The sequence below is a fragment of the Terrapene carolina genome, unplaced genomic scaffold (assembly GCF_002925995.2).
Source record: "Terrapene carolina triunguis isolate 2854851 unplaced genomic scaffold, T_m_triunguis-2.0 Scaffold58, whole genome shotgun sequence".
In the NCBI taxonomy this organism is placed as follows: Eukaryota; Metazoa; Chordata; order Testudines; family Emydidae; genus Terrapene; species Terrapene triunguis.
This window is the reverse complement of record NW_020664409.1, coordinates 57,715,114-57,738,737: the sequence shown is the minus strand read 5'-3', so window position 1 is coordinate 57,738,737 and position 23,624 is coordinate 57,715,114. Positions and strand designations below refer to the sequence as shown.

Below are 23,624 nucleotides of genomic sequence, written 5' to 3'. Positions count from 1 at the left end.
TGGAGTAGATGAAAACAAAGTTAATTTCAGCTTTGGAACACTGTTCATCCATACAGTACTGTCTGGAAAGGTGCTTTGTAAAATACTTGTGACCATTTTTAAGCATGACTGGGTTAGTACTTTGTGGGGTTTAGTGTCATTGCTTTGTTGTAAAGATAGGTTTTCTGTACACAGTTTGACTCTCTTGTGATCATCAGAGCTGTATCAGGAACAGCACTTTTGAAATTGTTGTTACATAGGGAGTTTAAGGTGTGCCTTGTACCCTACCTAAAGTTCAAACTAGGCCACTAAGGAAGTAAATTGAGTACAGAATTAAAATCAGTGGAGAAATCCTATGAAAGGCAGCCAATTAGAGATTTTTTGCACCAGTTTCTTCACATGTGGTGCCATTTGAGGGTGGATATCAAAGGGTTTTTGTACGCATGTGAGGGGAGAATTTGGCCCTAACAGTAGTGTCTTGTTTTTCTCTTTGAAACTGGCCTGGTAATTCTGAAACCTGTTCTCAGTTAAAAGTGAAAATAAAGCAGCAACACTGATTACACTACAACAAAAAGGGGTAGTTAGCTAGTTGCATTGTTATAAGACATCTGTTATCGTTGGCCTTTCCTTACCAGGTTTTTCGTTGCCTCTTCCTCAGGGGAAATGAAAATATCTTCTAGGGAAGAATGACATTTTGTGACTAAATTGGATCCAATGTTTTCATCCCTAGCTTTTGTTATGCCTGTTGTATAACCCAGAATTATAGTAGCCAGAGTATTAAAAAAACAAAAATACAACTTGCACATGCAAAACTTTCCCCCCTAGTTTACACAAATTTTATTTAATGAAGGCCATATGTCTTAATTCCCCTGTATACTGTATCATCCTTCTGATATTTATGATGCCCATCATTGCTCCCTTCATGACTCTTTCAACCTTCTCCTCCCTGCCCCTAAATTCATATAAAATGCAGCTTCTAAAATCAACTTCCTTGCCTGCCCCATATTTGTATCTCTTCATCAACTTCCTCCATAACAAGTTCAAGGCTCTTCAGAGCTCTGCCTTCCTTACTAATACTCCATCTCTTATCACATTGCTTCCCACCCACTCAGCCAGGCCAACAGTGCCAGCCTTGACCATGCTCCTGTCTATATCTCCCAAATTTGACCACCCCCCGTCTTTCACACCACACCTTTTGTGTGGATCATGCTCTCTGAACTGATCTATAAGGCTATGGGTGGGAATTGGAGGAGGAGAGGGTAGTACTTTGTGGTTCACCTACAAGAAATCTAGCAATAAGTGTATAGGCTCACAATTTAGAGGAATAGTAAGGGAGGAAATATTACATTAAGAATTGTATATACAAGGTGTGTGTGTGTGTGTGTGTCTGTTTTTGTATTCCCCACCCTTCAAATGGCTGCTGTGACTGAATCTGTATTCTGTGTTTGTACAATGCCTAAGAAAGGTCCTGATCCTGATAGAAGCCTCGTATATATGTTTTGATACAAAATATATCCAAAGATTTTAAAGTCTTCTGTGGTGAAAATGCTAGAATAGGAGGTCATAATTTTTAACAATTTTCAAAGTTTGTGTGTGAAGAATTTTAACTACATATGTTTAAGGATGGAAGAGAAAGAGTTAAGCAATGCTAACATCTATGAAATGGACACCTCCAAGAAAAACGCACTGTTCAACTTTTGTGTTTATCTGTTGGATTTTAATTTTCTGGAGGTTTTTTGAGTAAACTGAACTTAGTTGTAGATGTTTAATCTAATTAGAGGTCTGTTCTCTTCTTGCTTGCAGATAGGTAATTCCCACTGATGTTTTTGGGAGTTGTGTGCATAACTAGAGCAAGATAGACTCCTAAATCTAGTAACTAATTAGCAGCTGTTTAATATACAGCACTTCATTTTATTGCCAATTTCTTTTGAATTTAATTTCTACATAGCTGTAATGTTTAGCTTATGCACAGTATTCCGTTTTTAAGCTTAACAAGGAAAATATGAATGTTGAGGGTTTGTTAGTCAAATATAAAGTAATTTTTCTATAGTGTGTCTTAGTCATAAAAAGAGTAGCAATATGATTGTGAGGACTTTATTATTTGTTATATCTACACAAATCAGCATCCTTGCCACCGCTGTGAACCCTCTCTCTCTCTCTCTCTCTCTCTCTCTCTCTCTGCCAAATTATCATTGCCTTAGTGCTGAGGGAACAGTACACAGTTCACCTGTGCATGAGGCACTCTGACCCTCAGCTGAGAGAAACGTTCCAGTACTCTTGGCAGGGCCGTCCTTGGGGGGGGTGCAGGGCCCGGGGTGGAAGTGATGAATCAATCAATTCTGGGACCCAATGCGCCGGCCAATCACACTGGCTCTCAGGGCCCCCCAAAACGTGGGGCCTGGAGCAGTTGCCCCAATTCACCATACCCAAGGGGACAGCTCTGACTCTTGGCACAGTTAAGTAACCTAAACAAGGATGGTTGGGCTGACTGGCTATGTGTGGCAAACACTGGAGGGAGTGCACCCTACCCCTTTTCTACAGGTATAGTGAGTCCTCCCCCACCCCCCATCGCTTCACCAGGCTCCCTGGAGACAATACCTAATGCCTCTCAGGCACTACAGGTATTCACTCTCCTCTCAGTGCTCCACTGGCTCTAAGAGCTATGATTGGACCCTATCTACTGTTCATACAGAGAACAAACTGTGCTATATTTTCATTGCAGCCGGGCAGTGAGTTGGATAACTTGGAGGAGATTCTGGATGATCTACAGAATAGTCAGTTACAACAGCTTTTCCCAGATACCCGGCCTGGTGCTTCAGCTGGATCAGTCGACAAGCAAGCCATCATCAATGACCTCATGCAGCTCACAGGTGAAAACAGCCCTGGCACGTCTGTTGGAACCCAGAAACCAGCAATGAGGATTTCACAGAGCAGTGAGTTTGTGTTATAACTGGTCATACAAGTGTATGAAATTGTCAGATGAAAATGTAGGTTTTGCAATGATGCCCCAAGGGCTGGCAGGCCGTGAAGTAGACAGTTGAGCTATTTCAGATCTGCTTTGACACAACAGCGCCATCTGCTGTCCTGATCAATTGGAAACAAAATATTGCACTGTGCTGAAAGTCAGTGTCCTTTTGAAGGGTTAAAGGGACACTCAATTTAAAATAAAATTGACATGTCTGTTTGAAAATATTTTACCTGCTATTGTTATAAATAACAGTAATACTATATTATTGTTTTTTCCAGCCTGTTAACTTTGTACATTTGACAGCATTTTCTGTATAGTTGTTTTTACTGTTTCCCACAATAAAAAGGGGGAGGGGGGAGGAATTTTTTATTAGGATAAATAGGAAAATGTGCTTCTAAAATTACAAAACTTCCAGCAGGACTTATGGCCAAGTTTAATACCTACACTGAATTTGAACCAATTGTTTTCAATTGACTCAATTTCAAGTTGACAATGTCCCTATAAGTGAAATTACATGTTGTAAGTGAAATATTTAGCTGATTGTGAAAAATAATTACTGCAAGTAAGGTCGGTGTGTTATCAAAAATGAAAGTTGAGATAAACCTGGTTTTTGTTTTGTTTTGTTTTGTTTTTGGTTTGTTTTTTTAAATCCTGCTTAAATATTTACCCTTATAGACTGGGCTCTAAATACCTCCTAAATATAGTTTTTAGACATATTATTAAAATACCCATTTATTTAATAAACTGGAACTATTCTGTGGATTTTTGTAAACTTTCTAAACACGTATTTATTCAAGACCAGTGGCATCTCCCGTCAGGTAAATTCACATTTTTAACCCTTCAAAACTTTCTTAACATTCTTTTTAAAAGCTAGATATATACCTAACACTACTGACCATTATATTTAAATGTAACATATTACGTGACAAAAGCCAAAGAAGTCAATTTTCAAATTTATTTCTTAGTTTACATTATTATGTGTTCCCTATTTTGTTTTTCATGAGCTAAGACTAACATTTTGTTTGTACTTGTGAATGCTTTGCCTTGGGTCAATTTGTGTCATGGTGTGGATGTGGTTTAAACAGTGTTTAATATACTCACTTTGGTAAGTGGAGGAAGACTTTCCTAGGCAGTACATAATTCAAAGAGAAGTCTTTGTGCTTCCTGAGTCTTAATAGCGTCCTGTGTGACAGTCCTGGTCTGACAGTCCCCTCCCATGTGGCCCAGACACCTCGTGGCTTTCCTGAGTTAACTGTCTGCATTGGCTGACATTACTTCCTCTTACCTGACCTCTTTTTAAAGGGGGGTGCAGTGGCTCATTTCCAAAAGGTTCTCCTAGCCAAGATTTAAATTTTCAGAAGTTTTAAGGTATCTCAGGATGAGGACCCAAAATCAAAGACCACTAATATATTGAGATACACCTATCTCATAGAATTGGAAGGGACCCTGAGGTCATCAAGTCCAGCTCCCTGCCTTCACTAGCAGGACCAAGTACTGATTTTGCCCCAGATCCCTAAGTGGTCCCCTCATGGCCAATCTTTTGTCCTTTCACTAGGACATTAGCCCTTCAGTGTCTGCTTTTGACATCACACTTCCTTCAGCTCTTATTTAGGCCAAATCATGTATTTGACATGACTTGCTCAAACTTTACGCAGAACCAAAGTTGTTTCATTCACAGGAACATTAGATACTATTATTATTTTATTCTACTTTGTAATGTAAATAAAATTATATTTTAAGTGTTTCTGTGTATTAAATTGCAGAAAGGAACCTTGGAAACACAGTCACACCTGCACCTTTTAAGTCTGTTTCCAGAGCTCCTAATTGCACAACAGCAAAGCAGGAAGTCATATTGGGTTTTAGAATCATAGAATATTAGGGTTGGAAGGGACCTCAGAAGGTCATCTAGTCCAACCCCCTGCTCAAAGCAGGACCAATCCCTAGACAGATTTTTACCCCAGTTCCCTAAATGGCCCCCTCAAGGATTGAACTCACAACCCTGGGTTTAGCAGGCCAATGCTCAAACCATTAAGCTATCCCTCCCCCCTCAGTAGTTTTGTAAACCAGGCAGTTCTGTTTTCCTTACCCAGTAATATCACAAAATATGGTTTCTCCCCAGCCTGCTCTTGCATCAATGTCCCATGGAATCATCTGCCTAGTTTTGCAATTTAAGTATTATAGAGAAAATTATATGTGCACTGAAATAGTGAGTGGATTCCTCTTTCTTGTGTCGTGCCATAAACACCTACAAAACTAATACAGAATCCGTGTTAAATCGTATTCAATTCCAAAAGAGTTTTTATTTTAATAAAAACATTTAGTTATTTTTCAGAATCATAGAATCATAGAATATCAGGGTTGGAAGGGACCTCAGAAGGTCATCTAGTCCAACCCCCTGCTCAAAGCAGGACCAATCCCCAACTAAATCATCCAAACCAGGGCTTCATCAAGCCTGACCTTAAAAACCTCTAAGGAAAGAGATTCCACCACCTCCGTAGGTAACCCATTCCAGTGCTTCACCACCCTCCGAGTGAAAAAGTTTTTCCTAATATCCAACCTGAACCTCCCCCACTGCAACTTGAGACTATTACTCCTTGTTCTGTCATCTGGTACCACTGAGAACAGTCTAGATCCATCCTCTTTGGAACCCCTTTTCAGATAGTTGAAAGCAGGTATCAAATCCCCCTTCATTCTTCTCTTCTGCAGACTAAATAATTCCAGTTCCCTCAGCCTCTCCTCATAAGTCATGTGCTCCAGCCCCCTAATCATTTTTGTTGCCCTCTGCTGGACTCTTTCCAATTTTTCCACACCCTTCTTGTAGTGTGGGGCCCAAAACTGGACACCAGATGAGGCCTCACCAATGACAAATAGAGGGGAATGATCACGTCCCTCGATCTGCTGGCATGCCCCGACTTATACAGCCCAAAATTCAGTTAGCCTTCTTGGCAACAAGGGCACACTGTTGACTCGTATTCAGCTTCTCGTTCACTGTAATCCCTAGGTCCTTTTCTGCAGAACTGCTGCCTAGCCACTCAGTCCCTAGTCTGTAGCAGTACATGGGATTCTTCCATCCTAAGTGCAGGACTCTGCACTTGTCCTTGTTAAACCTCATCAGATTTCTCTGGAAATTGCCTGTAATATTTTATTGAGGCTTTTTCTTACAATACTTAAGAATACATTGGTACTTATTTTAAAAAAATTGACTGTAGCCACTAGAATTTGCTCAATCTGATTGCGTTCCCTCAGCCCCCTTCTCCTTCTGGGCTGCCAGTGTTTCCTTTCTATTATCATTGGCTAATTATAAAGCTGCATTCATAACAACTCTCTCCGTGTCTGCATTATTTCAAGCCTTTGCTGGCTCAGAGTGCAAGTGTCCTAGGATTGCTACTGAAATCAGGTTTTGGCTCAGTTCTGAGTTGGACTTTGTGGTACCCACCCATCTTAAATCGGTAGGGCCAGTTGGTCTCTCTGGTAACCAAACTTGGTTGGTTGGTTTGTTTGTTTGTTTGTTTGTACTGATGTTAAATATGGTGTTTCAGGATCTGATGGTCAGGAGTGAGGTACTGTGGACAAAGTTTTGACTCACCTTAGGTTTATACAAAAGAGTTACTGCAAAGAATTTGAAACATCAGAAGAAAATAATTCACACAGGTGCTTCCTGTCATATGACACAATAAAGAGGAAAGACAAGTTAGACACCTTTTGTAGTAAGATGTTTCTGATTTTTTAAACTAGCTTAATAATACTTCATCTGAATTCTCAGATTTATAAGTGTCTGTACTATAGTTTGGAGTAAATAAGAAGTTCTCTAGCTTTCTTGTAGTGTGGTTCCATCAAAATGAAGTTGTTTTGTGGATGACTTCTTGCCATCCACAGTCAGAGACTATCCCTGGGGCAGTTGCTGAAAATGTTTGTATGGAAAAATAATTTTAGGAAAATATTTAATGTATTTTAGCAGTATATGTGTGATGCAGGTAACAAGAGAGGAAGAGCCAGTACCATGTGAGCAGCAAGAGGGTCTACAGAGCATAGCTGGGAACCACTTAGTAGATTCTAGGAAGTAGTTGCTGTCCTTTTAAAAGTCTCTCAAAGAATAACTGTCCCTGAGTTGCTTTCTTTTGAAGAGTTGACATTCACCTTTCTAATAAAACCTATATGCATTTTTCTCTGTTGAGGCTGATTTTTAAAGCAAAAATTCTTTTAAAATTAGCCCCAGCAGAGGAATAGATTCACAAAAAAGGTGGGGGTAATGGACAAGTAAGTTTCTTTAAGAAATAGGATGTGTTGGAATGTCTTGAAATTCAGATGTACTTGTTAAAGTAGTTAGAAGTGAACTTAAGGAAAACTATTTTCCTGGTAGTTTTGTTGTCACTGGTGGTATAGTACTAAGACTTCAGCCTGAAAAAATTGTTTCTGAACCTTGAAAGTACAGGTGTTCACTCATGGCAAAAAAAATAAAATTCTATGTAAGGAGGGATAGTAACAGTATCAGCAAATGACCACATACAGCCAGAGGCCTTCTTCACGGATTTTGGTGCCTTCAGGGATACAGTTTATATGCGGAAAGTTGTGAAGCCTATCAAACTCTGAATTTTATAACAGTTTTGCCTCAGGCTGACATCTGCACTTCTGTTTTCAGCCACAGTCCTTTTAGGGATATGGTTGTTTGGCAGTGAAGCACACGTCACCTGGTAGTACACGTATGCTGTAGTTGTACTTCAGTAAATTATTTTAACTTTACACCATTTACTATTTAAAATACAAATCACTACCTGTCGTTCCTCGCATTTTTTGTAATGCTGTCTGGATGGGGCATATCCAATACAGCTACGGAGTGATATGCGCATGCAACGTTGCATATCGCAACCCCTCTGTTTGAAGAATGTATTTTTATAAGTTAAGTTTCTATTCTTGTAACCTTGTTTTTTTCACTTTTCCTCTCTCTTCGGTGTAGCTTTTAATAACCCACGGGCAGGACAACTGGGCAGGTTATTACCAAACCAGAATTTACCACTCGACATCACATTGCAAAACCCATCAGGTTCAGGACCATTCCCACCGATAAGAAACAGTAGTCCATATTCAGTGATACCTCAGCCAGGAATGATGGGCAGTCAAGGGATGATAGGAAATCAAGGAACTTTAGGGAACAATAGCACAGGTAAGAATTCAAATACTGTTTCCTATTTTTGTTAACTTATTTAATTAATTGGACGTATTTATGTGTAACATAATCAAGGTAGGAATCATTACAGATGCATCCTGTATGTATCTAAAGTCCTAATCAAGCACAACCTGAATGGAAAACCTCAAATGTCTGTAAAATTGTCCACACAGTGGACAGTTACAATAAAACAGCAAACCCTAGTGGCACATCAGTTTTGCCCTGGACTACTTCACAATGTTTGTTGGTTAAGTGGTGCACAAGAATACGTGCTTTTTCACTTACCATGTGAAAGGCATGGGTGGAGATACTAAAAGGCTCATTGGATTAGTAATGGAATAGGGACTCTTTCGCGTCAGCTTTCCAGGTTCAGATGTCACCAAAATTGGTAGAAACCAAACGAAGAAGAAGCCAATTGGCTTTTCAGTGATCTATGTGAAATGAATTGGTGATCTCTGTCCCATTGTTAATAGTTTGGTGTATCTACTGCAAAAGGGCACCCTTTTGGTCAAGAATTAAATGACCACAGAGAATGAGCTGTCCTCTCCATCACAGAAATATCACCTCCAAAACAGAATTTCAAGCATATTGGTGATATTGCTGCCCATACTAAGTATATTCCATGATTAAAAACAGAACTTCTGTCTCTGGTGCTCTCCGTTTGTCTACTTTCATGGCCATTAAGATTCACTTTAAGTAAAAGAAACTGGGTTTATGACTTATGAATCAGGTAACCTGGTCTTGTTTGAAGCATTAGAAATCTGTAATTGAATTTACCTTTTTAAAACTTGATTATTGATTGTACCATGTCTATAATGGACTTCTGTAAGTTGCCTCTAAACCTTACAAAGGTTATCAGAGGGGAAAACGTTACTGGAAAAGTTTGGGTGAAGTGTCTCTGTTTAGTTACTTACATCAGTTACCATACGTTTTACGATTATGAAGTATGAAACTCCAGTTAAGAATTCTGAATAGTCAGATGCTATAAAGCCGGGGTTCTCAACCTTTTTCTTTCTGAGCCCCCCTCTCCCCCATGCTATAAAAACTCCACGGCCCACATGTGCCACAACAGCTGTTTTTCTGCATATAAAAGGCAGAGCCAGCATTAGAAGGTAGCAAGTAGGGCAATTGCCCGGGATCCCACATCACAGTGGGCCCTGTGAAGCTAAGTTGCTCAAGCTTTGACTTCAGACCTGGGTGGCAGGGCTTGGAACCCCAGGCTTCAGCCCCATGCAGTGGGGCTATGGCTTTCTGCCCTGGGCCACAGCAAGTCTAATGCCAGCCCTGCTTGGTGGACTCCCTGCAACGTGCTCAGGGGCCGCCAGTGGGCCCCGGACTCCTGGTTGAGAACCACTGGTGTAAAGCATGTTAAATGCTGACAGCAAAAGGTCAGTTATATATTCATTTTGTATCAATATCAGGAAATACAAATTGTACTACTGTGCCAGCAATTAAAATATCTTATAGAGCAGTTTAGGGATTGTCTTGAAGGCTTTCAGGGGAATTACTTTTCTCCTTACTAAGCATGCATGTTGGAGCTTGCCATCCATATTCTTGCCATTTGTGCTAGTTCGCCATGTGTTTCAGCTGACAGAATTGTGTAGATGTAAAAAAAAAAAAAAAAAAAAAAAAACCAGAAGTCATATGGAAGCGAATTTCATACTTCAGGTAGAAAGCTGATTGCCTGCAAGGATCAGGAGGGGACTTTTCCCCCTCAATATATTGCATTGCACAATTGGCGTGGTGAATTATTATTTTTACCACCCTCTGAAGGCACTGGCCACTGATTATTCAGGGTACCAGGTTAGAGAGACCAGCCACCTGAGCTGAGCCAACATTTCCTATATTAGTACAGTATTGAAATGATTACCAATGCTGTATTTCTACAAGTTTTAGTTTTTTGATTACCACAGTAGTACAGTACTCTAAGCCTATAAATTTAAAGTGTAAATAAATTATATTAGTGGTTTACAGTAGGTGTAGGAGGACTTCCCCTAATATAACCGTAATGAACTGCACCAAGTATCAGAAAGTTCCTGTGAGTAATTTCCCTGCACCATCTATTGATTCAAGTTTGTCCGGGTAAGTCTTGTAGTTAGGAAGGCTCCTGGTTATGAATGACAAGATTTTTCAAAAGATCAGTGATTAATAATAAAAAAAGATAAGAATTAATACTTACATTTTTGTTGTTTATAAATGTATATTAATATCGTGTTGTTGCCCAGATCTTCACGTTCTCACACAGGACTTGAAAAGTAAATCGCTGACATGTATGCCAGCAAACATGATTCATTTCCTGAGGAAGGAAGTCAGGGTTATCCACACACCCTCAGCACCTGTTGTGGAGTACATATGGGAACACTTACGCTTAACAGCTTTTCAGAAATGATAAAAGGGTCACCTTCATGTAAAACCTGTAGTAGTCCCCAGTTCCCCAACTGAACGGCAAAATGCACAAGCCTGCAGAGTTACACGTCTGAACGGGCAGTTGAGATATAATTTGCTTTGAATAAAACCTGACAAACTAGTACATTTTTCTCTGGAAAATTAAACTAATCAACCAACAGGAATATTTGGAGATGTTTTCAAGGCTTGCATCTAGGTTTCACTGTATTTGGATTTTATACAGGAATGGTTGGTGGTAATACCCCTCGGCCCGCCATGCCATCTGGAGACTGGGGTGCTCAGGGTTCTGCTGTGAGGGTAACCTGTGCTGCTACAACCAGTGCCATGAACAGGCCAATCCAAGGAGGCATGATACGTAACCCAACAGCCAGCATTCCTATGAGACCCAGCAGCCAGCCAGGCCCAAGACAGATGCTTCAGTCTCAAGTCATGAATATGGGTAAGCCCCAGTGCCTTATTGTAGTATATTATTTTGCAGTTACTGCATTGTATGATTAGGTAGAAGAAGGTAACATATAGCTTCAAATATAGACTTGATTGAAATTGTGTTGAGCAAGTTAGATGCTCCCTACAGTGGAAATATCCCATTCAACCAGGAGAAAGCCTATATAAGGTGTGTATTTTAATGTTTGTCACTATGTGACAGTTTCTGACTTTCTTTAGCCACACAGAAATGTGTGACCAAAGGAATAGGATAGAAAGATTTTCTAGTTTATGAAAAAATAAAGAAAATATATATTTTAACACGTCCTTTGTACTAGGTCAATACTAAAGCAAGTACATTTGGATACAGATTGTATGTAGAATGCCACACCCTTTGCACTAGTCTTTGTTCATATTTGCATTTGTTATGTCACATCAAATGTAGTACCATACTCATCAATTTGTATTTGCAGAGTTCTTTTGATGTATGCTAAAAAATAAAAAAAAAGTGGAAGATTTATTGACCAGTAATTTCACGATGCTTTGGAATTGTTAAAGTGCAACGTGAAGAAAGCAAAGTCTTAAATTGGAATGATGGTTAAACTGAGACAAAAGATCTATTGTCTATATGCCTCTTTACAAATGAAGATGCTGACAATTTTTGTTCACTCAAAGCAAATATAACTTATTTGAAAGCACCAACAGTAAGGTAGTGGCCCTTCACTGTCACAGATGTTCTTTGATTGCTTTTTCTTGTTTAGGGCCATCTGAACTGGAGATGAATATGGGGGGACCTCAATACAGCCAACAGCAAGCTCCTCCGAATCAGACCGCACCGTGGCCGGACAGCATCTTGCCTATAGATCAGACATCTTTTGGTAATCAGAACAGGTCAGTCTTAGTGGCAAATCAAAAAGTCATATTTTACAGGAAAACTTGTAGGTCCACATTTTATGAGCTTCATGGGAACAAACTCTTTTTTAATGTACGTAGTGCATGCTTTCAGGGAACAAAATTGTCGATTTATGCTTGTTGCACATTTATATGTCTACAATATGCATTCATGACTTAGCATTACCTCCAATTACTCCTTCTGCTGGTTAGGCCAGGTGTACACTGAAAGAATTTATGCCTCCATATTGCATCAACTCCCATCACTGGTGCAGATGCACAGGTGGTGGAAATAGTGCAAGAATTAATATAGGCAGGACTCTGCATTTTTTTACCATCAAGTCATGAAAACTAGTAGGTGAACAGATGGAAAAGATGCCTGAGCCCTATTTACATTAGTGGCTTACCATGAGTGCAGCTACAATATTGCTGCCTGTTGCTCTAATGTGGGTACTACTTTTTCTAGTGTCGATCACCCTTCAACTTCTGGGGAGGTTTTTTTTATTTGTATGTTTTGTTTTATTCGGGCTAGAATCCTATAAAGAGCAGGAGAGAAAAAATGAAGCAAGACTGAAAGTCTCTCTCTCCCTGGGTTAAAATTATATAAGTCTGTTTTTCGCAGTACCAAATGCATAATTACAGTCTGATCAGTGCATATTAAACTTGTATGTTTTTCTTTAGATTTGTTACTATACATTTCCTATAGTGCCATAACTGTGCATGGGGCTTTACAGAGATCTTAAAAAGTCACATTCTCTGCCCCCAAAAGGTGTACAGTTTAAATTAGATAAACAGAGAACATGCAGATGAAAGAGGAACACGTTTTCAAATTGAGAGTGAAGTAGGGCAGGATAGGAGAGGAGCACAGGGAAGGAAATCAGCATGGAAATAAGTTGAAAGAAGTGAATTTTGAGGAATGATTTGAAAGCGGGGAGTGGGGGGGAGAGAACATAGCCTGTGACTATTTCAGAGTATGATGTGTTATTTATAGCTTTAACATGGCCTTAGTTCCAGTCTTTCCTGATGCTTTTCCCACTTTATCATGTTTTTCCAATAGTTCTCCCGATGCTATTCTCCATATGCTCCATATGGCACCTTTGACATACCTTAAAAGTAGGGCTGTCAAGCAATTAAAAAAATTATTTGCACAATTAAACAATAGAATACCATTTATTTAAATATTTTGGATGTTTTCTACATTTTCAAATATATTGATTTCAATTACAAAACAGAATACAAAGTGTACAGTGCTCACTTTATATTTATTTTTGATTACAAGTATTTGTACTGTAAAAAAACAAAAGAAATAGTATTTTTCAATTCACATAATACAAGCACTGTAGTACAATCTCTCTATCATGAAAGTTGGACTTACAAATGTAGAATCATCAGCATGGAAGCATGTCCTCGGGAATGGTGGCCGAAGCATGAAGGGACATCCAAATGTTTAGCATATCTGGCACATAAATACCTTGCAATGCCAGCTACAAAAGTGTCATGCAAATTCCCGTTCTCACTTTCTGGTGACATTGTAAATAAGAAGCGGGCAGCATTATCTCCTGTAAATGTAAACAAACTTGTTTGTCTTAGCGATTAGCTGAACAAGAAGTAGGACTGAGTGGACTTGTAGGCTCTGAAGTTTTACATTGTTACATAACTGCACTCAAAAACAAAACAAAAAAAATCTACACTTTTAAGTTGCACTTTCACGGCAAAGAGATCGAGATCGCACTATAGTACTTGTATGAGGTGAATTGAAAAATACGGTTTCTTTTGTTTATCATTTTACAGTGCAAATATTTGTAATAAAAAATAATATACACTTTGATTTCAATTACAACACAGAATACAATATATATATGGAAAATACAGAAAAACATCCAAAATATTTAATAAATTTCTATTGGTATTCTGTTGTTTAACATTGTGATTAAGACTGCAATTAATCGCGATTAATTTTTTTGAGTTAATCACGTGAGTTAACTGCGATTAATCGACAGCCCTACTTAAAAGTACTTCCAACAGAAATATCTCTCCAAAATAACTAAATCACAGCAATGCCAACAAACCAGGGAAATAAGCTAAAATAATTGTATTCCCCCAAAGTCCTGTCCTCACACTGTTCCCGTTTGCAAATGTCTGAGGGAGGAAAAAAGCTGCACTTTACAGCATGTCCTGAAGGCAATAGATTTGAACTATATAGGACCAAGAGAAGAGTAAATTCTGAGAACATGGGATCCCGAGAAAATGCCCTTCCAGCAGCCTTTTCCTGTTCTTACCTGTGGGATTTCAACTTGAGCTTGAACATGCTGATCTAAAATGTGGCTGTATGGCACAAGGTGAGAGGCAGCCTCTCAGTTAGCCATTTAGGGCTTATAAGGTCAGAACCAATGCCTTAAGCTCCACTGGGAAACCCATAAATGGCCTGTGTAGATAATGACACGCAGATTGGATACACTTGTGGCAAGATACACAGTTAAATAAGAAGGCGTCTGCATTTTGTACCAACTTCAGTTTCTGGATACTTGTAATGTGTAGTGTCTGGTAAAGCATGTTGCAGTGGCCTAATATTGCTATGGTTAGGATCAGAGGATAAATATATTCCTGTTAGAAGGAGATTTGTGGGTTTTTTAATGTATTATACACAGTGGGAAGCGTTCAGAATTTTCCTGTTTCTGGTACAGTAATTGATAAAGCATGTTTTTCTTAATACTTTCATGATGCATTGTGCTACTAGGTAGAGAGTCCACAAACAAGGAAAATTGTCATGTATTTATCAAATGACTGTTCAGGAGTCTGTGCAGACTTTCAACTTGTGCTGGCCAGAACTTCCATTTTGGAATCAGGACTGGAGAATGTCATTGTCATTACTTATTTAGTGACATAGGGTTCGTACAGAACCCAATAAAGACAGAGCATGATATCTTGGTTCCATTGATGTCAACGGTAAACTCCCATTGACTTCAATGGAGACAGGTTTTCACCCAGGCTCCTTGCCCCTAGCAGATTACAAACTGAGGGCCCAATTATGCAAGATGTGGAGCACCCTCACTAATGGGCCTAATCATTTCATAGTTTACTTCTCTGGCAGATTGTGGCCTGCAAAGATTAGCGCTTCATAATATTGAAAAATAATTATCTTCAGTTTCAATAGTTTACTATTGAATTTCATTCAGGTAAAGAAGTATGTATATTGTAAGCTTCAGCTGTGATATAATGGGATATATTTAGCAGAGTCCAGATCCAACTTCACTTCACCTTTTATGTAAACTACAGTTTTTTCTCTATTTTCTCCAATGGATCTAAAAGTCAAACAATTATTTTGTACATTGTAATTAGGAAATAGTTTATTACTGCATCAATATTTGCCAATCCCCTTTCATCTACCTGGCTTGTTTGCATCATCTCTTGATGGATTAGATTTCACAATCTTTATATTATTGTATGTTATCTGGGACAAATAGTGATCTGCAATCTACATAATAAGGAAGCCAACTAGTTGTTTGTCAAGCAAGCACTGAGTTGTCTTTTTTTTTTTTAAATAATTTGATTAATTATTATCAGGAGTATATATCATACAGTTTGTTACAAAATTAATTATTCAGAAAAGAATACACTTGTATAGATAAGAGTTGATCTTAGCATCAGTGTGTACACAATAGATGAGTTATCAGTAAATAATTCCAATTGTTTGACATTCAAAGTTTTGATTTATTATTTTTGTTTTCTCATTGTATATATTCATATCCATTCACAATTTCTTTTTTTTTTTTTTTTTTTGGCTCCAGGAGTGCTTTTTTTAACAAGGTCACTTGTTGAGTTTGATATCAACTTGGATAAAGGTTGTAGGATTTGTCTATTGTTTTTCTCCTAAAATTATTTCTAATTCCACGGGAGAGCGAATGTTAGTAATTTTCTCTCTATATGATTAATAAGTTTATATTTGTGCAGTGTTTGAAAGATGCTAAATGCTGTTTAGTGTATATATATGAGCTGTTTAGTATATTTTATTACTTTGCTGAGTGAATGGGTATCCAGTTGGTCATAATCCCTGGAATATGTTTTCTTCTCCAGTGTGTAGTCTGGCAGTATTTCTCTTAGCCTTCACTGTGGTGTGGAGATTAGACTCCCACTGGCAAATAATAATTTCATTATGGAAGCTAACATAATGCTAACAGTATGCTAACTCTGGCAGTATATCTTCTCAAAGCTGGGTGCATGGTGAGGTATTTGCCAAGAGTATCAGTGTATTGTGTAGATCTGTTTTCGCCCCCCAAAGTCTAACAGAAAGCTTGCCACTGACTCTCAGTAATTGCCTTTGACAGGACATTCCCTTGCAACATGTAAGGTAGTGCCTCGGGTGACCTTGCACTTCCAGCAGGCTGCATCCTCTGTAGTATGTTTGTATATGTCTGTAAGCTATATAGGGTCCTGTAACATTTCTGTGTGAAGTACCCAGAAGAGATATGGTATTTAGCTGCAGCTGAAATGGTGTTTCAAATCCAGTTTTATTTCTAAATAAGTACGATCTTCCAGTTTGGGGATAAAACTTCCTCCTGCCTTTGCAGCTGTGAGGTGCCTGCCTGCCAAGTGCAGTTCTACTGGATGGAGAACAGGATTTGGAGACTCAGCGCTCTTTACATGACAGAATGCCCATCTCCTTCGTGGCGCCATTCTAAGGCCCAATTCGATCAAGCATTTAAGCATGCGCCATGCACTTAAGTTTTCACTGAAGTCAGTGGCACTCAAACACATGTTTAAAGTTAAGAACGTGCTTAAGTGCTTTGCTGAATCAGGACATACATCCCTGCAAAGTAAAGTTTTTTAGCCTGGGCAAGAGTGGGTGTTGATGGATCCACTGCTGTGTGGTTTTACCACTTCCCAGTGAACGGAGCTGTTGCCTCAATGGTGCTATTGCACTCTGTGACATGGAGTAGAGGAAGTCTTCCTTTGTTCTCTTTGTTGGCACAAAACTGGGCTACTTGAGCTTGGTATGGTGAGTTGGGATGAATTTTACCCTTTGACTATATGGTCTGATTCACAAGGGTGATAAATAAGAGTGAGTGTGGTTCCACTCTTAAGGAAGCTTTCTATATGACTATGTCCTTATATCTGCTCATGGTAGTATCTTTAATCTAGTGTATGTAATTTGGAGTTACTAGTAAAAAGATGTCATTCCTTTTCTGTTTATTTAGCTAAGTGATTTGCGTCTGTCTTCATTAAACATATTCTACATTGACTTTCATATTCATTTGTTGATCCCATTCTGTGAAGTTAGTTCTGAGAAATATCTCTGGCAGTATTTGTGTTTCCCTCTGCATGCATGCATACAACACTTGGTGACTTAAGGGAGAATTGTATAGATGTTTCTTTGGGAATTACACAGTGAGAAGTTACCAAACAAAATTGGCAGCTATGGAAATAATTGTTACCTGTAGTACAAGACTCATTAGCTCAATTTGTGAGAAATAATCATTTATCCACATGAAATGGGTACTCTTCTTCCAACACCTTTACCAAAGTTATATTCATGTCTTCACAGGCAACCGTTTGGCAGCTCACCAGATGACTTGCTGTGCCCGCATCCTTCATCAGAGTCACCAAGTGATGAGGGAACGCTCCTGGATCAGCTTTATTTGGCACTAAGGAATTTTGATGGCCTAGAAGAAATTGACAGGGCTCTTGGAATACCAGAACTGGTTAGCCAGGTATACTTGATACTATCAAATTCTAAATTAGTAGTTAAAAAGTTGAAATCCCTTAAAAGTGAGAGAGATAAAGATTGATGTGATATACACACACGCTCTCAGTTTGGAAAACAACAACATTTAATGTTCTGATCAGTAAAAAGAATTGAGTGTAGCTTTAAAAATTGCCAGTATATTTAATTGTAAAACAGATTTCATGCAAGTTAGTTCCTCCTTTATTTAAGTGCCAAGATCTGAGTTAAGGGCTCTATATTCCACCTGCAACAGCTGATTTTATCATAACCACCTAAAACAATATTGGTTTAATGTTAGAATTGTGCCTATATGCCTTGCTGTAGTGGGTCCTTAATCTGTTATTTTTATCCCTTTTCCCACAATTGTTTTTATTAACTTTCAATTAGTTCTCATCAGATACAAAAAATGTTACACAATGCTAAATAAAATAATACAAATAGAAATATAGTAAAGGCTTAGGAAAAAATAGGACTTAGATACAAGACTGAGCCAAGAACCAATTTTTAATTGAAATTGCATTATCAAAACAGTCAGTCTTGCCTGTATAAATGTTTAACATTCTGAGATGGGTTGGTGCTTGTGGCTCATCTGTGTAGCCGACTATGGCCATTTCTTTTCCCATTTGTCAGAACTGTACCTCTGAAATAACCCTGTATTTCAGATATGACCTTTGTCTTTCTCTGCATCTGTTCCTTTATCTATGGACTCTGAAGTGGTAAAATAGAGTCAATAAAATCCTGAACGGGACATGAGAAAGATGCACCTGTCTGATAGAATACTGAATACAGTGCTTCAGTAGGGACAAGATTCTGGTGATCGTTTCATTAGGTGAAACTTTCATTCTGTATTCATAAGTAATTCATGTAGTAGTGAGTAGCCTCAAGAGCACTACCAAAGGGTCAGTGTGAAAAAGAACTATTTATTTGAAGGAAAATGATATATGAATTTCTTTTAACAAGTGTCTCCATGGAAATGGTTTTAAGACTTCTACAGATTTAAAGGAAACTGTTAAATTTAAGATGTTAACAATTTATAAAAAGAATAGTCACCTTTGAAAGTCCTAGTTTTTATGGATAAAATCTTAATCTTCACTAGGATTTTTAACCTTGAGTTAATTGATTGCCAGAGTAAACTACTGAGCAGTCTAAGGTAAACTTCAAATGACTGTAACCTGGAACAAATGTTTAGGGAATGTTCAGAATAGCCTTTAGAAATGTGTCAGCAGCCTTGTGTTAATTCTCAGTCAGTTAACTTGAGGTAAAAAAGCTGTTGTATAGACATACTCAAAGGAAGTTAGGTGCTCATCCCCCATTGAAATGAGAACTGAGCTTTTAATTGCCTTTGGCTCCTTTGAAAATCTGAGACATTTATATTGCAAATGGCAACTCAGCTTAATAACACTGAAAATATTTTGAAATCTAATGTGTCTTTCACTATTTGTGTATTTATTACTCTTTGAATTTCTTCCAGTTTCAGTGATAAAAGTAGGCTAGTCCTCACTGTTTAGAATTTCTAGTCGTGTTCACTTTCAGTTCTCCTGCACTAGCACAATGTTGCGATGTTTTCATTGAAAAGACTGCAGAGAATTTCTCCTTTCATTGGAATGGTTTTTTGCTTGATTTTTTTTAAGTCAGGGAAACAATTCTATTGATCTTAAGTTTTGTTTAAAAAATCAGTAAAAAAATGTACCAGTCTTTTTGGGCAAAATTTGTCTATACAGTGTCCCTTTAATAATGGCATATTTTTGTGGGAAGACTGGGTTTTTAGACTGGAATAATCCCATTCAGAAGTATATTTTACTATGTGTTTATATATATTTTGGTTTGTATATTTCTGCAGAGCCAAGCTGTAGATCCAGAGCCATTCTCAAGTCAGGAATCCAACATCATAATAGAACAAAAGGCACCGGTTTTCACTCAACAATATGCATCTCAGGCTCAAATGGCCCAGGGTAGTTATACACCCATGCAGGACCCAAACTTTCACCCAATAGGACAGCGGCCTGGTTACGCAACACTGCGTATGCAACCTAGGCCTGGTCTCAGGCCTACTGGTATAGTGCAGAACCAGCCAAATCAGCTGAGACTTCAGCTTCAACATAGACTCCAAGCACAGCAGGTATTCTATGTTTATATGTTATCTACCACTGGTTCAGTCAGATTATGGTAATTTAATATAGAGTAAATACATTGAATTTAGCTAGCTCTGAATAGTTTAATTCTTAAGTGTGTTCCCTATTATATTTATTCCTGTTGAATTCCACAGTTGAAATAGAAATATTGGCCATAATGAATTTTACAGAGATAATACATTGTGTCTTTATTCTCCTTGTTGGCCTCTTCTGCACCTTTACCAGCTTGTCATTATCTTTTCTATAATAATGTGTTGCAAAAAATGTGCCAAGTACTCAAATCCTGGTCTCACTAGCCCTTTGTGCAATGCTATAATGATGTCTTTTGATGTATGGACTTTTTTTTTCTATTCAGTTGTATTCAGAACCCTAATCATATACTTGTTTTCTGAATTGCTGCCAGATTCCTAAATGCTTTCTTTTGTCACTGTTTCCAGTTTGTGACTGTTTTAATTCACCATTCCTTTTGCCATATATTGTTTACTGATATACATTTAAAAATCATAGAATCATAGAATTGTAGCACTGGAAGGGACCTCGAGAGGTCATCTAGTCTAGCCCCCTGCACTCAGGCAAGACCAAGTAAACCTAGACTATCCCTAAAATGTGTTTGTCTAGCTGGTCCACAATCTCCCTTACCAGCGTGTTCCAGTGCTTAACTATCTTTATAGTTAGAAAGATTTCCCACCTTCAGAGGACATGTCGAACAACTGATCAGTCCTTTTTATAATAGCCCATAACAAATTTGAAGACTTATCAGGTCCCCCTCGGTCTTCTTTTCTCTTTATAAACATGCCCATTTTTTTCACCTTTCCTCAGAAGTCAGGTTTTCTAAACCTTTTATCATTTTTTGTTCCTCTCCTCTGGGACTCCCTTAAATTTGTCTACAATTTTCTTAAAGTGTGGCGCCCAGAACTAGACACAGTTCTCCAGATGAGGCCCCACCAGTGCCTAGTACAACAGGACAATTGCCTCTCATGTCTTACATAGAACATAAAAATGTTATGCACATTACATTAAGATCATTTCCAGCTTAAACATCAGGATAAATTCTAGCTTAGAGAAAATGCTAATAATTTAATTATAAGCACATAAGAGTTCTTCTTCGAGTGCTTGCTCATATCCATTCCAGTTAGGTGTGTGCGCGCCGCGTGCACGATCGTCGGAAGATTTTACCCTAGCAACACCCGGTGGGTCGGCTGTGGAGCCCCCTAGAGTGGCGCCGTTATGGCGCTGGATATATACCCCAGCCGACCCAGCGCCCCCTCAGTTCCTTCTTACCGCCCCTGACGGTCGTTGGAACTGTGGAGCGCGGCATAGCTGATCTCCACACTCCCTAGCTTCTTATTGTTGTTGTTATAGTTAGTTATATAGATAGTTATTCAAGTTAGTTAGTTGTATAGTGTATATATATAGTTGTATATTGTTATCGGGGGTTTAGGGGGTGTTTTTCCCCTTTTCCCCCCCGGCGCACAGCCGGGCCCATGCCCAAGGCTCCTGGCTTTAAGCCGTGCACGTCCTGCGGGAAGCATATGCCAACCAGCGACCCGCATAGTTCCTGCTTGAAGTGCCTTGGGGAGGCTCATCCAGCAGATAAGTGCCCTATCTGCAAGGCCTTCAAGCCGAGGACAAGAAAGGAGTGGGACTTTAGACTCCAACAGCTCCTGATGGAGGCGGCTCTGAGTCCGGATCCTCCCTCGGCGCGCCCTGTCCCGGCACCGAGCGCTTCGGTGCGCAGCGCCCCGGCGGGCCCGACCGGTGCGGCGGAAAAGACTGCTCGGCACCGACCGACGTCGGCACCGCGCCCGCCTAAAGAACCTCGGCGCCGATCCCTTTCTCCGGGCCATAAGAAGGCCAGCAAGGCGCGGGACGTTGCTGCCGCGAAGATACCGGCTCCCCCGGTGCCGGGGGTAGAGCCGCGTCCGCAGTTGGACCGCCAAAGGCAGGCGGCCACGCCGTCGACTCCGGCACCGAGGCCGTTGAGTCCGGTGCGGACTGTTTCACCACCAAGGCTGGTGGTGGAACCTTGTCTCCCTTCCACCCCGGAGACCTTTGCTACGGCGAGAGACCTGATCGCCCTCACGGAGCCGGCGCCGTCGCAACTCCCGGCACCGGTGGCTCCACGCGTGCTGCAGTCCAGAGGAAAGCCTGCCCTGGTGCGCCCACTGTCGCCAGCACGAGTCTCTCGGCACCGCTCCAGATCCCGGAGCAGGTCCCGACGCCGCTCGGAGTCCCGGCGCCGAATATCACCTCGGCACCGGTCGTACTCGCGGCCCAGATCCTCTTCGCGGCGCCGTTCAACATCCCGGCACCGTCGCGACGACCGGCACCGATCGGGCTCGAGACGCAGCTCCCGGCACCGGTATGAGCGCCACTCGGGCTCGAGGGGCCGCTCCCGGTACCACGCCTCCTCCAGATCGTCGTCCCGTTCCAGATCGGGATCCCGGCACCGGAGGGACTACCGGCACCGATCCAGATCCCGGCACCGCTCTCCGGCACCGCACAGGGACAGATCGCCTTACGGCCGGCACCGATCGGCACCGTACCATCCGGTGCCGACGGCGTCGGGTTCGGCACCGCCGTGGCCGTCGAGATCGGCGCCGCGATCATCTGAGGCAGTGGAGGCCGGCCACCTGCAGGAGACCGACGACCCTATGCAAGGACCTGCGCATTGGTCCTTCTGGACTCCTTGGGCCTACCATCAGGCACAAGGAGCTCCGCTATCTGCCTCCCGCTCGGGCCGTTCGGAGCCTAGGGCCCCAGAGTCCACCATCTCCCGCCCTCCTCCAAGGGACGTGGAGGCTCCAGTGCCCGCACCTGCAGAGGCCCTGGACCAGGGGGCAGGCGATGCCCAACTCCAGGAACACCTGGAGCAGGACCAACCATTGGACCCCTTGCCACCGGGGACATCCTCCTCGTCCTCGCCTGATGAGGCCGTAGCGGGCACATCCGCCATTGGGCCGCCTCCTATAGACCTTCGGGCCCACCAGAACCTGCTGCGCCGCATGGCTCGCAATATGGACCTCCAGGTGGAGGAGATTGCGGAGGTCCATGATCCTATCGTGCAGATCATTTCAGCGGATGCTCCATCCAGGGTGGCATTACCGCTGATCCGCACTATCCAGGCGAACGCCACCACCATCTGGCAAACCCCGGCCTCTATTCCGCCCACGGCCAGAGGGGTTGAGAGGAAGTACTTTGTGCCCTCCAAGGAACATGAGTACTTGTACACTCACCCCCAACCGTGCTCACTGGTGGTTTCATCAGTCAATGCACGGGAGCGCCATGGCCAGCAGGCTGCTGCGCCCAAATCGAAGGACGCTAAGCGCTTCGATTTGTTCGGACGCAAGGTCTATTCGGCTGGCGGGCTGCAACTGCGGGCAGCGAACCAGCAGGCGCTCCTGAGCCGCTACGGATTTAATATGTGGTCCTCGATGGGGAAATTTAGAGAGCTGGTTCCCCAGGAATCGAGGGAAGAGTTCGGGGCCTTGGTAGAGGAGGGCAAGCGGGTGGCATGCACCTCCCTGCAGGCGTCCCTTGATATAGCGGACTCGGCCGCTAGGACCCTGGCGTCGGGGATAGCAATGCGCCGAATCTCCTGGCTCCAGGTGTCAGGCTTGCCACCTGAACTGCAGCAGACCCTGCAGGACCTACCGTTTGAGGGCCAGGGCCTCTTTTCGGAGAAGACAGACTCTAGGCTCCAAAATCTTAAGGACTCTCGGACAATGATGCGCTCCCTGGGGATGCATGTCCCAGGGCCTCAGCGCAGACCCTTCAGGCCCCAGCCTCAGCGGTTCTACCCTCCCCCGCCTCATCCAAGACAGGACTTTGCTAGGAGGCGGGGTCGAGGTGGTAGGCGAAGGTCGACCGGCCCTCAACCCGGTCAGAACCAGGGCCAGCCTAGGCCACCTTCAGGGCCTAGGCAAGCCTTTTGAAGGT

The 23,624-nt window shown here is 41.3% G+C and overlaps 1 protein-coding gene across 2 annotated transcripts in view; it reads left to right on the top strand.

Moving 5' to 3' along the window:
• The window catches only part of NCOA2 (nuclear receptor coactivator 2), a 275,696-nt gene that overhangs the window by 229,647 nt on the left and 22,425 nt on the right, over window positions 1-23,624 (top strand). For both annotated transcript variants that reach the window (XM_026662482.1, XM_026662487.1), the window contains 6 exons: window positions 2,702-2,912; window positions 7,902-8,108; window positions 10,741-10,956; window positions 11,702-11,831; window positions 17,374-17,539; window positions 19,394-19,672. In XM_026662482.1, coding sequence (XP_026518267.1) covers window positions 2,702-2,912; window positions 7,902-8,108; window positions 10,741-10,956; window positions 11,702-11,831; window positions 17,374-17,539; window positions 19,394-19,672 — 1,209 coding nt within the window. The remainder of the gene's footprint in view (window positions 1-2,701; window positions 2,913-7,901; window positions 8,109-10,740; window positions 10,957-11,701; window positions 11,832-17,373; window positions 17,540-19,393; window positions 19,673-23,624) is intronic.